The sequence below is a fragment of the Microtus pennsylvanicus genome, chromosome 9 (assembly GCF_037038515.1).
Source record: "Microtus pennsylvanicus isolate mMicPen1 chromosome 9, mMicPen1.hap1, whole genome shotgun sequence".
Classification (NCBI taxonomy): Eukaryota; Metazoa; Chordata; class Mammalia; order Rodentia; family Cricetidae; genus Microtus; species Microtus pennsylvanicus.
In genome coordinates, this window is record NC_134587.1 from 65,335,190 (window position 1) to 65,353,278 (window position 18,089).

The window sequence follows — 18,089 nt, forward strand, 5'->3', positions numbered from 1 at the left end:
CTGCTTCTAGGTATGGGAACATAATCACACTAAACTGGGCTGTGGGGGAAGCGGGGGAAGGGAGTGGGAGAGGGGGAAATAGATGCAGCAGCCTGGAGGCCAAAGGTACAAAAGGGGTGGGTAACCATATCTGGATTATATAGGGAAGAGCCTCTGGGGGAAGGGCAGCCCAGACCAGGCTGGAGAGTTCAGGGTAGAGGGCAGAGTATGCCAACCATGCCATGTAACAGGTAGGGACTGAGGGATGCTGGGAGAACCTGTAGGCCAGGTCCAATTTGATATGTTAAATAGGCACCTCAGCCATTGGTCCAGGGTTTGACAGTTAACACATGAAGTCCTGAATTCAAATTCCTAGGAACAACACAAAAAGCCAGGCATGGCTGTGTGTACCTGTAGCCCCAGCACTGTGGTGGGTGGAGACAGGAGGATCATTGGAGCTTGCTTGCTGCCATCCTAGCTCCCAATTTTAGTGAAGGCCCTGACTCAAGGGAATAAGGTAGAGAGTGACAGAACAGGGCACCAGAGGTCCTCCTCTAGCCTCCAGGAGTGTGCATGGGCATGCATGTACACGCGTGTATACACCACTCACACCCACATCCCAGAATTAATTCATGTTTTCAAGTGTTAGAGTATTTCTCTTCTCGTTGCAATGAAATCCAGTAGAAGTTGGTTATTGGTATTTGCAGGCCAGCCATCTAGTGATGGCACGCATCTTCTAACACCTGGTGGATGTTTTTGTCACCATTGTATTTCTGCTTAAATTTGTTATTAACAGAATTTATTTTAGAATATATTTCTCACTAATGGCCTTGTCTGCCAATCTCCGATTCAAATACTAGTATTGTAATAATAAAATTGTAAAAACAATAAGTCTTAGGTTATTTACTTACGAATTTATTTTGGGATATGGAGTCTCAGTTGGTTCAGGCCAATCTTGAATCTGAATAACCTCCTCGGGTCTCCAGAATAGCTGGGATTATAGGCCTGTGCCACCCACCACTTCTTGGCTGAGATCTTTTATGTAAAATAAGTTTAAATTTTTCAATGGACCTGTTTTACGCTACAGAATAGTTTGAAGGTACTGGGAGCAGATGGTGTTTTGGTATGTGTTGCAGCTGTTTGTTCAGTATGTGCAGACTCCCGATGTCTCGGCTTTGTACCTTGCACAGAAGCTTCTTTCAAGTCCTCAGAAACACAGGCATTCTACCTGGAGGCCATAGAAAGCTGGTTTGTTCTTTCTGGCTTATCAAGCATCCTAAACTTCTGAGTCAAGTTTGCATTGAATCTTGCTGAAGGCAGCTAAGCTCCTGGTATGAAATATGTTTACTTAGAGTTAAAGGGGACTTACAGGTCATCCAGGCAGACCCTTGTATTGGGTCTGAATTGATTCCACATTCCACTATCAGTGATCTTTAAAAAATGCTAATTGTTTATGCTTCAGTTTGTTTCTTGTGATTCTTAAACACACTAAACTACTTGCTTTGTTTAGCTGGGAGCAATAGAACTGGGTGGACCTGGGTGTGCCTTTGCTTAAGCATAATGAGCAAAACCTTTGGTTCAGGAAATTAAACATTTCTCAAGTTGTAATTTTAGTCTAACACAACCTAAATCTGGCTAAGAAATTGGCTAGACTTAAGAGATTTATAAGACAATTTTAGAAAAATGTAACTAAAACTTTATTTTTATACATTCTATAAGCATAAAACATTTTATATTTAATGTTTCATTTGTGGAATGTTTTGTAAAACAATGTTTTTGTTTATTCTTTGAGAATTTCATATAATATATTTTGACCGTATTTTTCCTTTCCCAGTTCTTCCCAGATCCTCTGCCTTTGTGGTGTAGTCTTTAACACCTCATTTTTCTATTTTAAATAACAGATGCTGTTTTAGCATTTCTGTTGCTGTGAAGAGACACCAAGACCACAGCAGCTTTTATAAAGGAAAACATTTAATTGAGGTGGCAGCTTACAGTGTCAGAGCTTTAGTCCCTTACAGTCATGGAAGTGTGCAGGCCGACATGGTGCTGGCTACATCTTAATCAAACGACAACAGGAAGTCAGGCAGGCAGCTTGAGCATAGAACTCAAAACCGAGTCCCCACAATGACACATTCTTCCAACAAAGCCTCACCTCCTAATAGTGCCACTTTTCAGGGCTATTTTCTTTCACACCACAGATGCAACGAAACATTGAGACATTTTGAGAAAGCCGTGTTTACCCATCTGCTTACCCTACACATATCTATCTTCCTTAGGTCTGTAACTAGATTGGTGTGAAACTTTAGACTTCTTCCAAGAACTTTAAATAAATATTGGAGTTGGGGGAGTTGCCTCCATGACAGTGACGTCTTGGATAAGTTTTTATCGTGGTGTGTCGTTGCATATGACTGTGTGCTTGAGAAGTTGATACTTTTAAATGAAATTAGAGGTTCTTTCTCTATTTTCGTCTTACAGTTTCTTAGGCAGTGGTTGATATTGATAGCTAGAGAATCCAGCACTAAGAAATACTCCCAAAGGGTTCTCAGAACTTGGGTTTCCATCTGGGTGTCCATACATCACCATTCACATGTGCTCTTTGTTTCGGGTGCTGGGCTGGGCTCTGAGAGGTGAAGAATGGAGCTCGAATTCTGGTGGGGAGACAAGCATAACAAGATGATTCTCCTTGACTGCTGTGTGATCCTGTTTACCCTAGTGGGTAGAGGGAGGGGTTTGGGAAGCTTTTCTGAGCAAGTGCCATTGAGAGAGGGGGGGAGAGGGAGGGAAGGGGAGGAGAGGACAGGAGGGGAGGAGAGGAGAGGAGAGCGAGAGCGCACGTGCCTGTGGCGCTCTGGCTCTGAAAAAGGATCCATTTGGAAGCTCTTAGGGCCTTCCTGATCAGGGTAGTGAAAGTGCATGTAGAGAGAATGACAAGAATCCTCCCAGGTGCCTTTCAAAAATAGCCAATATGGGGGCTGGAGAGATGGCTCAAAGAGTAAGAGCAGGTACTATACTTCCAGAGGACCTGATTAGGCTCCATGTCAGGTGCTTACAACCATCTGTGACTCCAGTTCCACAGGGATCCAGTGCCTCAGGCTTCTCAGGCACCTGCACTAATGTGCACACGCCAGAACATCTGTACACACAATAAATTAAAAAGAAAATCTTTTAAAGAAAGCAGGTATGACTTTGTGATTAGTAGCAAAGGCTTTACTGAATGCTGCTGTATACCAGTGTTGTTTATGAAGATCATTCATCCTTACACAGTAGGCACCGTTCTTAGCTTTTCATAGACAGAAAACAGGTCCAGGCAGTTCACAGGTGTAGTCTTCGTGGTAGCCCAGTTTGGGGGCTGCTTTGAAGATGCTTTTTCAGTGGTAACTGAAGTGACTTCCCTGTTCTTGGGGTGTTCCTGTCATAAAAAGCATGGAGAAACAATTGCAGAAAAAGGCTTGCTATTTAAAAGTGTTGGGTGGTTGTTTACTAGCTCTTCCAAATAAATACCAGAATTACTGTGAAGACTTCAGACATGGCATTTAAGGCCATCTCAGTTCTGACCTGCCCTGCTGTGCCATTCTCTGAAAATAATCTCTAGAGTGGACTTTTTATTCTCTTAAGGTGTAGCTCAAAGCTGTGCTAGTCCGCATCAGCCATCATCACACCCTACCTTTTGCATCATTAACATATCATTTGATTTGAAATTAGTATTTTGTAATGTGTATATTGTCTCTTTTTCAAGATAGTAGTCTCTTGGAACTGTCAGTAAAGGCAGAATACCCTCAAGGAATCCCACTTTAGAGGTTCTGTGGCCATGTGAGAGACCTTAATTTTAAGGAATGGGGGTTCTAGAATGGACTGCTAAGGTGGTTAAATGTTTATCTAGCAAGGCTCACGTTTACTTAGACTATTCAACCCCCAGGAATATGAAATGGGTAAAGCAAGACAGTGTAAAAGAATTCTGGGACTCCAAGGAACAGAAAAACATTTGTTTGCTGATTTGAAAGCCTGTGGTTTTGGAATTTTTAAAACTGCAATACACCAATACTTACTTTTTTTCTCCCATGGCATTAAAGGCAACTACAGATAAAAGTTTTGTGAAGATACCTGTGTGTACATATAAGACGTAGTTCACAGGTAGATGGCTTTGCTGTCACATCTTAGGCTGGGAACTCAAGGATAGAAAATCAACGAGTTCACATCTAGAAGAGTTACGTTAAGTTCCAGCCATGTGTGTAGTAGGTACTAACCGCAGCTGGGGACCAGTGTTTTGCACTGATAAAATAGCTGTCATTCGGGATAGAAAGAAGTCAGTTAATAAGAAAAAACAATAACTGTGTAATGAGATAAAGACCAAAATAAAGACATAGACAAATAACTTTGGAAATAAGGAGTAATGCAACTGAATCCCCGAGTTTCTTTAAATGGGTTGGGGCTGTTCTTTGCATTACTTGATAACTCTGAGTTGGCTGGATTGTGGTGAAAGCCACTTCTCTGTGCACCTATAGAATGCGTTGCTCCTTTTCTGAGTATTCATTGCTGTAAGACATTTTTTAAGGTTAGTCTTTTATTCTGAAGGGTATCTTACATCTTATCCTTATGGTTAGCATCCAGAGTGAAAACAACTATATAAGTTTCTTTAAAAACAAAACAAAACATTTTATTTAAGGGAGGATAGCCCAGGTTGTCCTTATTATGTAAGATGACCTTGAACATCTCATCCCCTTGAGTGCTGGAATTTTTGTGGTGCTTAGGATCAAATCCAGGGCTTCATACATGCTAAGCCAGCACTCAGCCAACTGAACTATCTCCAGGACTCATATGTGAACCTTTGTAGAGAAGACTTTTGTAAGACTTACAAACCTTGGAGACGCCTGCGTCTTATTCTTTTTCCTTTATCACACTGTATCAAGTCAGCTCAATCTTGGTGTTCTTTTCCTTCAATTAAATACATTTGTCATGCTGTTTTGAAGACTTTAATGATTAATCTGCTTTGTCAACTTGACTGGATTTAGGATCACCTAGGAGATATGCTTCTGGGTCTGCCTGCAAGGCTGTTTCTAGAAAGGTTTTATTGAGTGTCTCATCCCATAGGGTGGGGAAGGCAGGTGAGCAGCAGCATTCAGCATTCATCTGTTTCCCAATCGCAGACCGCGTGGCTAGCTGCCTCACACTCCTGCTACCGGGCCTTTCTACCTTAGTGGACTGTATCCCCTCTTAAACTTCAAGCTAGAACACACCCCATTCCCTTGGACAGCCCTCTGTAGCCCTGACTGGCCTGGAGCTCAGGGCCACCTGCCTCTGTCTCCCGAGTTTTGGGACTAAGGGAGTTGTGCCACGATGCCTGACTAAAATAAATCCCTCTTAAATTTCTCCTGTAAGATACTTTGACACAACCAAAAGAGAACTAATAAATAAAAAAATTAAATGAGATAATGTTGTCTAGTTCAGAGACTTAACAGTAGGTCATACATAGATGATAAAAAAGGTGAACTCTTCTGAAGGACAGGGTCAAGAGACATGCATGCTGATTGTATGAGTTTGTGATGTGTAAGTTTCTACTCACATCACAGGGTAATTGCTTTGCATTCTGATCATTAATCAAATAATTGTGTTTACTAATTTAGTCTTGTTGCAAAGTATGATTTTGCTAATCAGTAATTTAATAAATTTACTATTTACTTAATGACACATTTCAAACTGGGCTCAGAAAAAGACCACAGGTTTTGTACATATTACAGTAGAAATCTTTTAACTAGGAGGTCAAAATCCTATGTTTCTTTACAAGGACATGCCCAGAACAGGTTCTTAGGTGATTTCATTAAGCAAACAGGAGGAGTTGTGGTTACACCAGTTAGCCTAACCAGTCAGCATGGTTACTTAAAGCCATAAGTACAATGTATGAGCATGTTTTCTTCTAATATGTAGGAATTCTCTAACTAGTATAGTAAGTACACAAACCAGTAAGTTATTACTATAAAATGTTGTGCAGTAGTATGTGCCATTCTTTTGTGTGACTGGCAGAGGCAGAATAGGATTGTTTACATCAACAATCTCTAGAAGATGGCTTTGGGAGATTTTCAGCTCTTGTGAAGCCTGGAGACTACTGCTCTAGTTGTCTATGCAGTCCATGGTCGGCTAAAGGTTAAATGGTGCATGACTGTTTCATGGACATAAAAGCACATTTTAAGAACTCATTTCAAATGATCGTGTAACAGAGTTTAAATTGTACACACTATCTTATTGTCCTTGTTGTTAAATTGTACACACTATCTTATTGTCCTTGTTGTTAAATTGTACACACTATCTTATTGTCCTTGTTGTTAAATTGTACACACTATCTTATTGTCCTTGTTGTTAAATTGTACACACTATCTTATTGTCCTTGTTGTTAAATTGTACACACTATCTTATTGTCCTTGTTGTTAAATTGTACACACTATCTTATTGTCCTTGTTGTTAAATTGTACACACTATCTTATTGTCCTTGTTGTTAAATTGTACACACTATCTTATTGTCCTTGTTGCTGCATTTCAGTGTAATTGGAGGGATGTGGACTAGTTAGCTGTTTCTTTCACTTGTTAACAGTTTTGAATGGAAAGCATGTTAGATACAAAGAATAATTTAACTACCGAACCTCCCCGTCCCCGCATGCCACCCTACTGAGCATTGACCATTGATTTTTGCCAGATGATAACTGTCCAGGTGTACCAGGTGTGTATAAAGTAGTTTATGTAGTCTCATTTATGTCAATGTAATCCTATGAGGAGCAATTAGTATGTTATACTTTAGTTAATGATATAGGTGTGAAGAAAGCAGATACATCAATGCGTGTGCAAGCTGGAAGACTGGAATTTAAATCTAAGTCTTTGTCCAATACTTTGCAGCCTGTGGTCTCAATGATCATGTACATGAAGGGCAACCTCTTCTTCACACGAGACCTATGAATTAAACGGCCAAAGAAGGTGAACTGTAGAAAATGTCAGTTTTACTGATGTTAGTATTTTTACATGGTGGGGGGGGGGGCTTGGAAGAAATGAACCCTAGTCTGGGAGTGATGAAATGAACAGTGACTGGTGTGGATGAGAGAGTTTACAAGGGACAGTGAGCTGCAAGGAATGCTCCACACCCGCAGGGTCTGAGGACCTGCATTCTCATACACACTCGTACATACTGGCAGCTCAAGGCTTCTGCTGTAGGAGGGGAACTGCTTTAGTTATGGGAACTTCACGTCCCCTTAATAGGAAGTTATCGTCTGTTTCTAGGCAGAAGACTGAGGGCAGAGAACTCTACCTGTGCCTCTTAGCTTAGTCTTCACTCAAATCATTCTTATGCTAAAGGAGCATATTTTGGGATGAGTTATGATTTCTTTCAACATCATTTACATTTGAGAACAATGAGACATTTTTTCTCAATATGTACTATATTTCAACTTTTGCATGTTGAAAGTAATGAACCTTGCAGAGATGAATGGTGAAGTTACTTTTAAACTTTTATATCACTTTGACCAAAACATTTGACAGGGAAAAATGATTTACTTTGGCTCCCAATCATGATGATTTTAGTCCCTTATAGCAGAGAAGACTGGCAATGGCAACGGGAGTGTGTTCACGTGGTGATAAACTAGGAAGTGAAGAGCAAAGCCTGAACTAGGGCCAGCTTATGACCTTCAGAGGTTGAAGGTCCCACCTTCCACTTCCCCACCCCACCCTCAAAACGACTTCATCCACTGGAGGACAAACACCCAAAGCATAAACTAGTGGGGACCATTCCAGACTCAAATCATGACAGTAATAAAGCAAAAATGTGGTTTTAGATGGAGATCTTGGGTATTAAATTCTGTTTTACTGCCTGTTTTAAGATAGAGTCAGGACAGTGGTGCTGCACGCCTTTAATCCCAGCACTTCTTGGGAGGCAGAGGCAGGTAGATCTCTGTGAGTTCAAGGCTAGCCTGGTCTACAGAGCCAATTCCAGGACAGTCAGGACTGTTACACAGAGAAACACTGTCTGGGCGTGGGGTGTGGAGATAGAGAGCCCCCAAGTAATTTACATGTCATGGAACAAATTTAAAACTGTAGAAAACTGATCTACGTGAGATGAAGAGATTCTGTGCAGGTCAACAGGCTTGACTAAAGAAAAAAATTATTTTAAAGTGTTTGATTGTCTGCCATCTAATTAATTAATTGAAAAAAAGGAATAAATCCTTTCTCTAAAGGGACTTTGGATGGGCTTTATATTTGCTGGTTTATGTATGTAAGTATATATTTGTGTGGGAGGGGAGGGAGGGAGGACAGCTTTCAGGAGTTGGTTCTTTGACCATGTGAGCCCTAGGGATCAAACTGAGGTCATCAAGCTTAGTGACAGATGTCTTTATACAGAGTTTTGAAAAAGTGGATGAATCTAAAGTTACTTAAATAATTATGTAAGATTTAAAAACGTATTTTCAAAATGCTTTGTGGAATATTTTGGTTAGAGTTAGTAAAGTAAATGAGAGCTAGAAGGTTCACAGAATAATGTCTTTAGAAGTCTCCAGTATATTTAGCATGTTTTATTTATGTTGATTTTAAAATGTCGTTTATATTTAAAAGGAGACAGTTTTACTTGGTGCAAAACAAAAATGTAAACTTAATAATTATGTGAACCTCTGTCTATTGGAAACTATCAGGTGCTCAAGTCCAGGCTAGAAAACAGGCCACAGGGATTGTGACTTGTAGTCAGCCTGTACAAGGTGTCCTTGGTCTTCCTAGGACTGTGAACGGGTCAGGCTGTGGTGCAAAGCAGCTATGATGAATGAAGCCTGTGGTCAGGCTGAAGGTGGAAAGACATCAGGGAAAAGCGAGTAACTTAGAGAGTCACCCCAGAGAGGATCATAGAGTCAGGTGCATAGGCAACCTCATGTGACCTACAGCTCTTATATGTAGGTAGTTGTAAGTTCTTAACCCTTAAAAAGAATTTTTCCCAGTCTCACTCTAGGCCTAGGGCAGCCTCACATTCATATAATCCTTTTGATACAGCCTCCCAAGTGCTGGGATTGCAAGTATGAGCTACTATGCCTGGCTCTTAGCTTTTTAAAATTTGAAACCACGACAACCATCTAATTAGTTATCTATTTGCTAATAAAATAGTAGTAACTGGGGCTGGAGGGGTGGCTCAGGGATAAGGAACACTGGCTGCTTTTCCAGAGGTACCCAGGTTCGATTCCCAGGAGTCACATGGTAGCTTACAACCATCTGCAACTCTAGTTCCAGGAGATCTGATGACCATTTCTTGCTTCTGCAGGCACCAGGCAAAAGTGTATACGGGCATTTGCAAACAAAACATCCACACACATGAAACTATTTAAAAAATGATAGTGATAATATTTTGAAATTTTATATTTTTGCATATATGTGGTGTACATGTATATAATATGCATGTTTTCATGTGTGTGCATACTTGTATGCAGGCACACGTGGCAACCAGAGGTTGATGTCAGATGTCTTCCTGCATTTCTCTCCACCTTGTATATTGAGACAGGTCTCATTTGAACCCAGAGTTTAAGCATTTGGCTAATACAGCTAACTGACTTGCTCTAGAGTCTATACTTGCCCTGTCTATACTTTCCTAGAGCTGGGATTACAAGCAGGCCACCATGCCTGCCTTGCTTTTATGAGCGGATTGGGGATCTAAAGTCTAGTCCATATGCAGTAGTAAGTGCATTACCCACTGAGCCTCACCTTTCAAAGTCTCAATCTTTTATGTATGTATATATGAATTATTTCTTTATTCAGTTTTTCAAGACAGAGTTTCTCTGTGTAGTCCTGGCTGACGTGGAACTTGCTCTATAGATCCTCCTGCTTCTGCCATCTGTGTGCTGGGATTAAAGCAGTGTTCTACCCCAACACCCTTCCCTAGCTAAAATCTCTACTTGAAATGAAAACTTTTGGGGCTATAGAGATGACTCAGTGGTTAAGAACACTTTTGCAGAGGATCAGAGTTCAGTCTCCAGAAGCCATTTCCAGAAATTCAGAACCACCCATAGCTGTGGCTCTGGGTCATGGGTGTTCTTTTCTGGACTGTCAACAGCATTTGCATGTATATGTAACTATATACATGCATATAATTAAAAATAAATCTTTAAAATAGTTTTTCCCCTTCATATTAATAAATGTAAAACCACATCATAACCTTTGTTCTTCAAAGAATGGAAGAAATTTGAAGTATTTTAGATAGAGGTGCTTATTCATTCTTGGAACTTTAGAAATATAGAATCTTTAAAATCGTGTATATTAGATATATAAGTGCTATTTTTGTATTCTTTTCTTAATTTATTAATGTCTATTCAAAGTACTTGTAATGATTTGCATCTATGTAAGAGTTGCAGTTTGTTTTTTCACTTTGCTTTCAGATCTTTTGTAGTTTTGCACATCAGGGACTGCTCTGTGGTCTAACTTTTTATTTCTGTAGATTCCAAGCAGCTGTAGTCTAAATGAAATAGTTAAAGAAGAGACTATTGCTCAGATATTTCCTTAGATAATGGTTTTTGGCCTCTTTTCACGTTTCAGCCAGAAACAGTTGCCCTTTCAGTAAGCTGTTGTGCATATGGGCAAAAACCCTAAAATCTATGTGTGCACACATACACACACTTGAGTTTCTTGTATGTTTATATAAATAAGTACACAGATAAAATCTCTTAAAGGCATGTGAATTAAATTCTGGGTTTTTTGTTTGTTTGAGAGATGGGCTTTCTTGTATCCTATGTTTCTTGTATTCAAATTCAGTATATATAAAGCTGAGGATATCCTTGACATTTTCTGATGCTCCCATCTTCATCCCGCTGGTATTGCTATTACAGGTGTGTATTACTGTGTCTGGTAAACAGGAGCCTTCTGAACCCTGGACTCAGCACTTAACTAGCACTCAACTGAGCTACATTCTCAGCCTCATGAATTTCAAGTTCTTGATGCTACTTTTATTTCTTGTTTTCTTTCTTTAAGATTAGGAAATTCATTGGTAGAAACAGATGTAAGAATAGGTGGCCTTTTCTGCCAAACTTTACAATCATGCTTGTGTCCAAAGACAGTAGTAGATATTTGTGTGTTTTAGAGGTAGAGGTGTGGAATCTTTATTTTTTTGAGGGGTGGAGGTTGAGACAGAGTTTCTCTGTGTAACAGCTCTACTTGTCCTGGAACTCACTCTGTAGGCCAGGCTGGTCTCAAACACACAGAGATCCACCTGTCTCTGCCTCCTGAGTGATGGGATTAAAGGCATGTGCCACCACTTCCCAGTAAGGTGAGGAATCTTAAACTGACCTTGCGATGAACTGATCTTTGGATTTGGTTTTTTTGTTTTGTTTTGTTTTTCTATTAGAAACTTGTGCCATTAACTGATTATGAGGTTGGTGTTTTGTTTCATTTTCCTGCAAGAAACTTTTTGCTTTAATGCCTTAGCTCACCTATATGTAAAATCAGTGCTGGATCAGGTAGTCTTCGTTTTTCTCCTAGTGTCCTTGAATGTATTGAATATATTATGGCAAGAGGGGTGTGTGTGTGCTGCTGGATGGTGACCTCTAGCATGTACGGCAAGCTTTCTACCAGTGAGTGAAAGCCACAGCTGTGGTGTTATTTTGTGAGTGTAGCAGGGGTAGCGCTCACTTTGTGGTTTCTTCTCTAGTCTTCATTATGCTTGTTTTATTTTTAAATTAGATCGTCTCATAAAGGACAACCTTGAAGTTCTATGTCTTTTAATCCTGTGAAAACTGCCTTTTAGTAGCTTGTTTGCAATCTACACTCAAAAGATAGATTTTAGTAATCTCAACCAAACCATCCATAGGAAATAGAGAGGGATGAGTGGAGAGAGAGAAAGAGAGAGAAAGGAGGGGAGGGCAGGTAAGCAGACAGTGGGTGAATAACTGATTTTTGCTATGTAGCCCAGGCTGCCCTCGCATTCCTAATCCTCCTGCTTTAGCCACTCAAGTATCAGGGATTTCAGGGACGCACCACTACAACTGGTAGAAAGGTACCTTTGGATGGTTTGGGAGCTGTCTTCAGCATGGAAACAGACTTATCTCTAAAGAATCGTAGATATCTGATCAAAATAACAATAAAACCCAAAACACTGCGGTCTATCTGTAGTTCTAAATCCAGTGTGTACCAATAGTACTCAGATAGCTCTAGTCTCTTGCTAAGAGGAGGGTGGTTGGTCATGAGTGGCACCTCAGTGTTAACCCTGCACAGATCAACTAGCCATTGGTTATTTATTTGTTTTATTTATTTATGCTTTTGTAAACTTCATTAGACATAATTGGACAAATGTGGACATAGTCATTACAGTTTTCTAAGAAAGATAGCAGAAACCTTAGTCTAAGTCCTTGACATTCTAACTTTATACCATGTAGCTGTATTATTTTCATAAAGGGTTTATTAATGCCTTTTTATTTTTTGTTGTTGTTGTTAAGATATTAGTGAGTAGTTTCACAACCAAGAATGTAATCCCTTCAGGCATTGTAGACCCCAAAACCTTAGCTAACTTTTGCACAATCCTTAATGATGAAGTATAAGAACAACAACCAAATAAAGACGCTCCAAAGAGAGAAAACAAGTGAACATTTAACATTGACTCGTTCCCTTGCAATCCCCTTCTTTATCACCGAATACTTAAGATGCCCACAACAGAACTAGTACAGTGAAAACTGTCCTCATCGCTCGGTTTAAAATTAAGATGTAGCTAGGTGGGTATAATGTCACGTGCTACAGTCCCAGACCTCCGAAGGTGGAGGCCAGCCTGGGCTGCATAAGACCCTGACTTGAAGTTACAGCTCAGAGAGACCCTTCCTGCCTCCCTGTTCCAGTGTCCTCGCTCCTCAACCTGAGTATTGCTCCACACACTGGTGTGCTAACAGAGGACTCCAACATACGGCTTTCATTTGGTCTTATGTTCAGAAAACCTCTCATCTCATTCACTAAAAGCATACCCAATGAATACACCAGCTCTAAACTATAGAGTGTTTTCATATTATTTGTGTTATGTCTCACTGTAGTTATTATGAATATGCTTGTCTCTTCCACTGTGCTGTGAAGTTTTATATATTAGCAATCAATAAGTTTTGTGGATTTTCTTATGAGGATATCAATCATTCTGTCTTACCTTATGATCATTAACTGTCCTCTATTTAAGTACTTTATAAGCATGAGCTATTTATGGTGTGTGGGGCTCTCGAGAACTCTGCTGTTTGTTAGTCGTGGGAAGAGCTAGTTATATTGTGTGCTTGTCAGTTTTCTTTCACATTCATTTTTTTTGTAATTTCATGCACATGCTTTAAATTATCAAAGTAATGGTTCTTTTTGTATTCTCTTTTAGATATTGCTATATGGAGACTTGCCAAAAAATAAAGAAAATGTAATATATTTAGCAAATCATCAAAGCACGGGTATGTATTTCATTTGCATGAAATTTGTGGTTTTCTACAGATGGTAAATGAGCATTAAAATATACATACATATGTTTTAGAGACCAAATCTCATGTAACCCAGAATGGCCTTATACTCTAAATAGCTGAGGATGATTTTAAGCTTGGGATACACCTGCCTTCACCTCCCGAGCATAGGAGTTATAGGTCTTTCGTACACCTGGCTTAGGTGGTGCTGGGGGTTAATTATGTGTGTGTGTCTCTGTGGGTTAGACCACGTGAGTGCACTTGCGTGTGGATGCCAGACGAGAGCATCAGATCTGCCCCACAACTTTAGTTATAGGTGATTATTAGCTGCCTGTGTGGGTATGGGAAACTAAACTGTAAGACAAATATGTACTCTCAGCCCTGGCTTCAGCCTTAAAAATATTAATCTTTTATATTTAAATAAAGTGAGTTTTGGGTTTTTTTTTTTTTTTTTTGGTTGTTGTTGTTAACATGTGAATTTTCTGTAGATATTGTGTCTGGCTGTGAAATTTTATTTTTTTTTGGTAAAGTCAATAATGTGAAAGGTATGGATTTTTTCTAGGCTTCTCTTTTGCATAGAATAGGTAATTTCTTCTCCCCATTTCCTTTAGTTTTCTGCTTTTAAGTTGTATTTCTAGACATGGAATTGGTGGATCCAAGTGTATACATTTTAATTATTAATTCTTTGTCTAGGCTTTTATTTACTTTGAGACATATTCTTACTATGTTGCCCAGGCTGACCTCAAACTCACAATTCTCCTCCTCAGTCTCTGAAGTAATGGATTGCAGTTGTATGCCACTACTGTTTGCACTTTATATTTTTGATTATTAAGTCGCTTATTGATGTGCTGGTGTGTGACCACTCATTTCCTGGATGCAGTGCTGTGTTATAATTAGCTCGCACATCTGCAGTTCCTGTTGCCTCTTCAGTCCTGGTGGTTTAATTTCCATTGGAGAAGACAAAGACTAGTTTCCAGAATAGAACTTTATTTACTTTCAGTCAGGTCAGATATTTAAAAGTGTGTATTTTTAAGTAATTATCAATATATTGTGATATACATTGGGTCCTGCAGTCCTTTCATGAAGTTCCTCAACATGGGGCGTTTGACAGGTGCAGAGGATCCAGTGATTGGCTAGAGTGTGCTTTATAGCTCCAATAATTCACTTCCTCCAAATCCCACTTCATGAATGTTTCAAACCCATGGCTGCTTTGGATACATACCTTCTATGTTTCATTTTTATTGCTTTGAGAAGTACAGTACCTAGAAGCCTAAAGCTAAAACCACAAACAATGCTAATATTCTGAATGGAAAGTCACTTGTGCCTATGGCCTTATTTCCCGTCTATCAACCATCTTGTCAGGATTTTGTTGCTTTTATACTCCTTGTGCCATAAACAGTGCAGAGATAAAGGAATTGAAATGAGTTTTTCTTTGTTTGGTACATTGGTAATTGTACCAAACATTGGAGCTGAACTGCTATGCTGAATGTCAGCTGAAGCAAGTATTTAAACACAGCAACCACAAACTTTTGTTGCCAAGTTACAGCTGCAATTTTCACCAATCAGGATTTAGAGATTAGGGATTCCCTTGAGGTTTCATCATTGTCAATTGTCAGACAATGCAAGCTTTTCAATCCAACCAGTCAGGTTCATTTGTTCCTTCTGTTGTTAAGAACAGCCATAATGTTTTTAGAGAACCAAAGATAGATAATGACTGTTTCTATGGATTAGGAATGAGGTGGGTCAGCTATTGAAAGGTTCCCAGTTCCCCTAGGCCTAGGGAACCTGAACTTTGTTTCACCCTTCAGGTAAAATGGAGTCTGAAGTCAGAATGGCAGTACCAAGGACAAGGTGATTTTTTTTCTTCTTTCTAACAAGAACACCCCCCTCCCCAACAGGGTTTCTCTGTAGCTCTGACTGACCTGGAACTCATTCTACACACCAAGGTGGCCTCGAACTCACAGAGATCCACCTGTCTCTGTCTCCAAAGTGGTAGGATTAAAGGCTTGTGCCACCACCGCCCAGCAAATACTCTTTTTTTTTTGGTCAACTTGAAGATAGTGCCAGAGTGCTTTGCATGTTAGGCAAGAACTCTGCTGAGTCACACATACAGGTACCACAAACTAAGAAGGCTACATTTTGAGCACCCTTAAAAAGCCCACAATTTGGGAACATACCAGTGGGATGACTTTGAATTGCATTAGAATTGCATGTTAGTCTGTGTATGATGGAGAAAGGTGTAGAGTCTGCTCTGAGAAAACTGCACCTGTAAGAATTTGCATGTAATTCTAGGTTTGCAGAGGCTTTGAGAGCTCAGCCACCCAGTGTGGGTTGGTGTCTTTAGGAAAAGAGAATCTAAGAATGTTGGTCCAGCCTTGCACACGCTCACCTAGCACTTGCTGGCCTGATGCTCATGTAGAGTTGGCATTTCCATTTGTCTCTCAGCTACTGCTTTTATTTGATGTCCTACTGTCTCTACATCCTTACTTATGGAAACTTTTGATCCTCCCCCTCCCTCTTGTCTGCTTTTGACATTGTTTACCTTTTAAACTTCATTACTGCTCATTTAGTTTAGATGGCAGTTTCTTGACTAATACTATGGTTGAGTGGATGGTCATAAACACCTGTGGGTTTGTTTGGGAGACCCTGTGTTTGTGTGCTCCTGCTGTAGACTGTGCCAGCGGGCAGAGTACTTGGGTTCTCTGAGCCTGTGGATTAGGTGTGACTGATACCTACTGATTGGCTTTACGGGAATGTACAAATAGTTAATTTATAATTCCAGTAGAGTGCCTGGCACATGGGTGGCAGTTAGCAGTAGTGTGGATGGTGGTGGGTATAACACAGTGCTGGATTATGGGCATAAGCTCTTATATGCCATATTTTGTATGTAACCCTAAGAATTAGAAATGAATGAGACACAACTATACAGATGAGGAGAATAAGATTTATTTTTTTGTTCTCCAAGAACATGCTTCTTAAGGGAAGCATGAGTCTACTTATCTAGATCACTACTGAAGAATCCTAACTTAACCAAATTAAATTATTTTTGCTAGGACATAAAATGTAAATATTTATGTGAATGTAATTCCCTTCTATGTTTTAATCCAGTGTTATCTCTGAAGCCTCAGTGTGAATAGACATGGTGAATCTATGCTGTATCATCTGACTATCTATGTTACATTTTTATTTGGCACCAGGTCTTACTATACAGCCCCAGCTGACCTGAAGCTTGCCTTGTAGACCAGGCTGGTCTTGAACTCACAGAGATTTGCCTGCCTCAGCCTCCCCAGCTTTGAGATTAAAGGAATTGCCACCATGCCCAGCTTGTAAATTACTTAAGTGTTTTTACTAAAGTTTTCAAATTTAAAGTCATGGTTTAGGGCAATTTATCTTGTACACATGACTTATTTTGAAATATTTATATAGTCTCTTAATAGTTCTTAGAAGGTGAACCAGAGTCCACAATATAACTGCTTACTTAAATATAAAAATGGGTTTATTATTCCCTAAGCTATAAAAAAACAAAATATCAGGAGAAGATGTCAAATTTGGCTTTTAGCTGTTTATCTCATTTAAATCCAGAATATACACTGGCAGGGAAACACCGTTGATTAGTGTTTCTCAACCTGTGGGTTGTGACCCATTTGGGGTTGCATATCAGGTATTTACATTATGAATCATAGCAGTAGCAAAATTATAGTCGTAACATAGCAATGAAATAATTTTATGGTTGGGGTCACCACAGCATGAGGAACCATGTTAAAGGGTCACAGCATAGGCCCGTTGAGAACCGCTGCCATAGAGCCTTCACACAGTGCTTATGTAGACAATACATTAAGTATTCTTCTCACAGGCTTGGTTATATTTCCAAGATATAACTATAACTTTTATAATCCCTAACTTAAAAATATTTAATTAAGACTTTTCTTGAAAGTTGATTATTCATTTAAAGGGATAAAATCTTAGGATATTCCATTTGTATTTGCATTAGGAAAGAATTTTAAATGATCAAGAATTATACCAGGTTGTAGAAAAGTGCCCCATCTTGATAAGATTTTAAATTCCATGCTTTATAATATTTCCTATAGTTTGCCACAACCCCCCCCCACACACACACACTTTCTTTCATGCTGCTATAGAGCCCAGGGCCACACACAGGATTAGCACTTACTCCATTGCTACATCTCCAGGTCTTTTTATTTCTTATTTTGAAGTATAGTCTCACTAAGTTATATTGGTGGGCCTTGAGTTCACGATCCTTCTGCTTCAGTCTTCCAAATAGCTAGGACTGCAGACCTGCACTGTTGGACTGACTGGAATCGTTTGTTGCTTTAAATGAAATATTGTCTCTTCTAATTGACTCCTTTTGGTCTCATTTTGATGGCCCCGAATACACTTCATTTCAGATTCTCAGCAACATCCTTGTTGTATACCCTTGAATTCCTCTAAATCCCAGCAGACTTTTCCTTACCTATCACCTTGATGTTTCCATTCTCGAGGAGTTAGCCATTTAATGGTCCCAGCAGCCAGTTAGTTTTGTCTTAAATTTTTCCGCCTTTTAGGACACTTTCTTATTTCTCTTATTTATTTCACCTGAGAAAGTTTTATGTGACCCCCCAAGTATATAGTATAATATGGCCAACATTTACTATTAAATAGTAGAAAGATTTATTTTTAAATACATATAATTTTAGCATTTGT

General features: G+C 39.5%; 1 protein-coding gene across 1 annotated transcript in view; it reads left to right on the forward strand.

The window, feature by feature from the left end:
* The window catches only part of Agpat5 (1-acylglycerol-3-phosphate O-acyltransferase 5), a 39,060-nt gene that overhangs the window by 4,582 nt on the left and 16,389 nt on the right, over positions 1 to 18,089 (forward strand). The window contains exon 2 of the mRNA XM_075986290.1: positions 13,313 to 13,382. Coding sequence (XP_075842405.1) covers positions 13,313 to 13,382 — 70 coding nt within the window. The remainder of the gene's footprint in view (positions 1 to 13,312; positions 13,383 to 18,089) is intronic.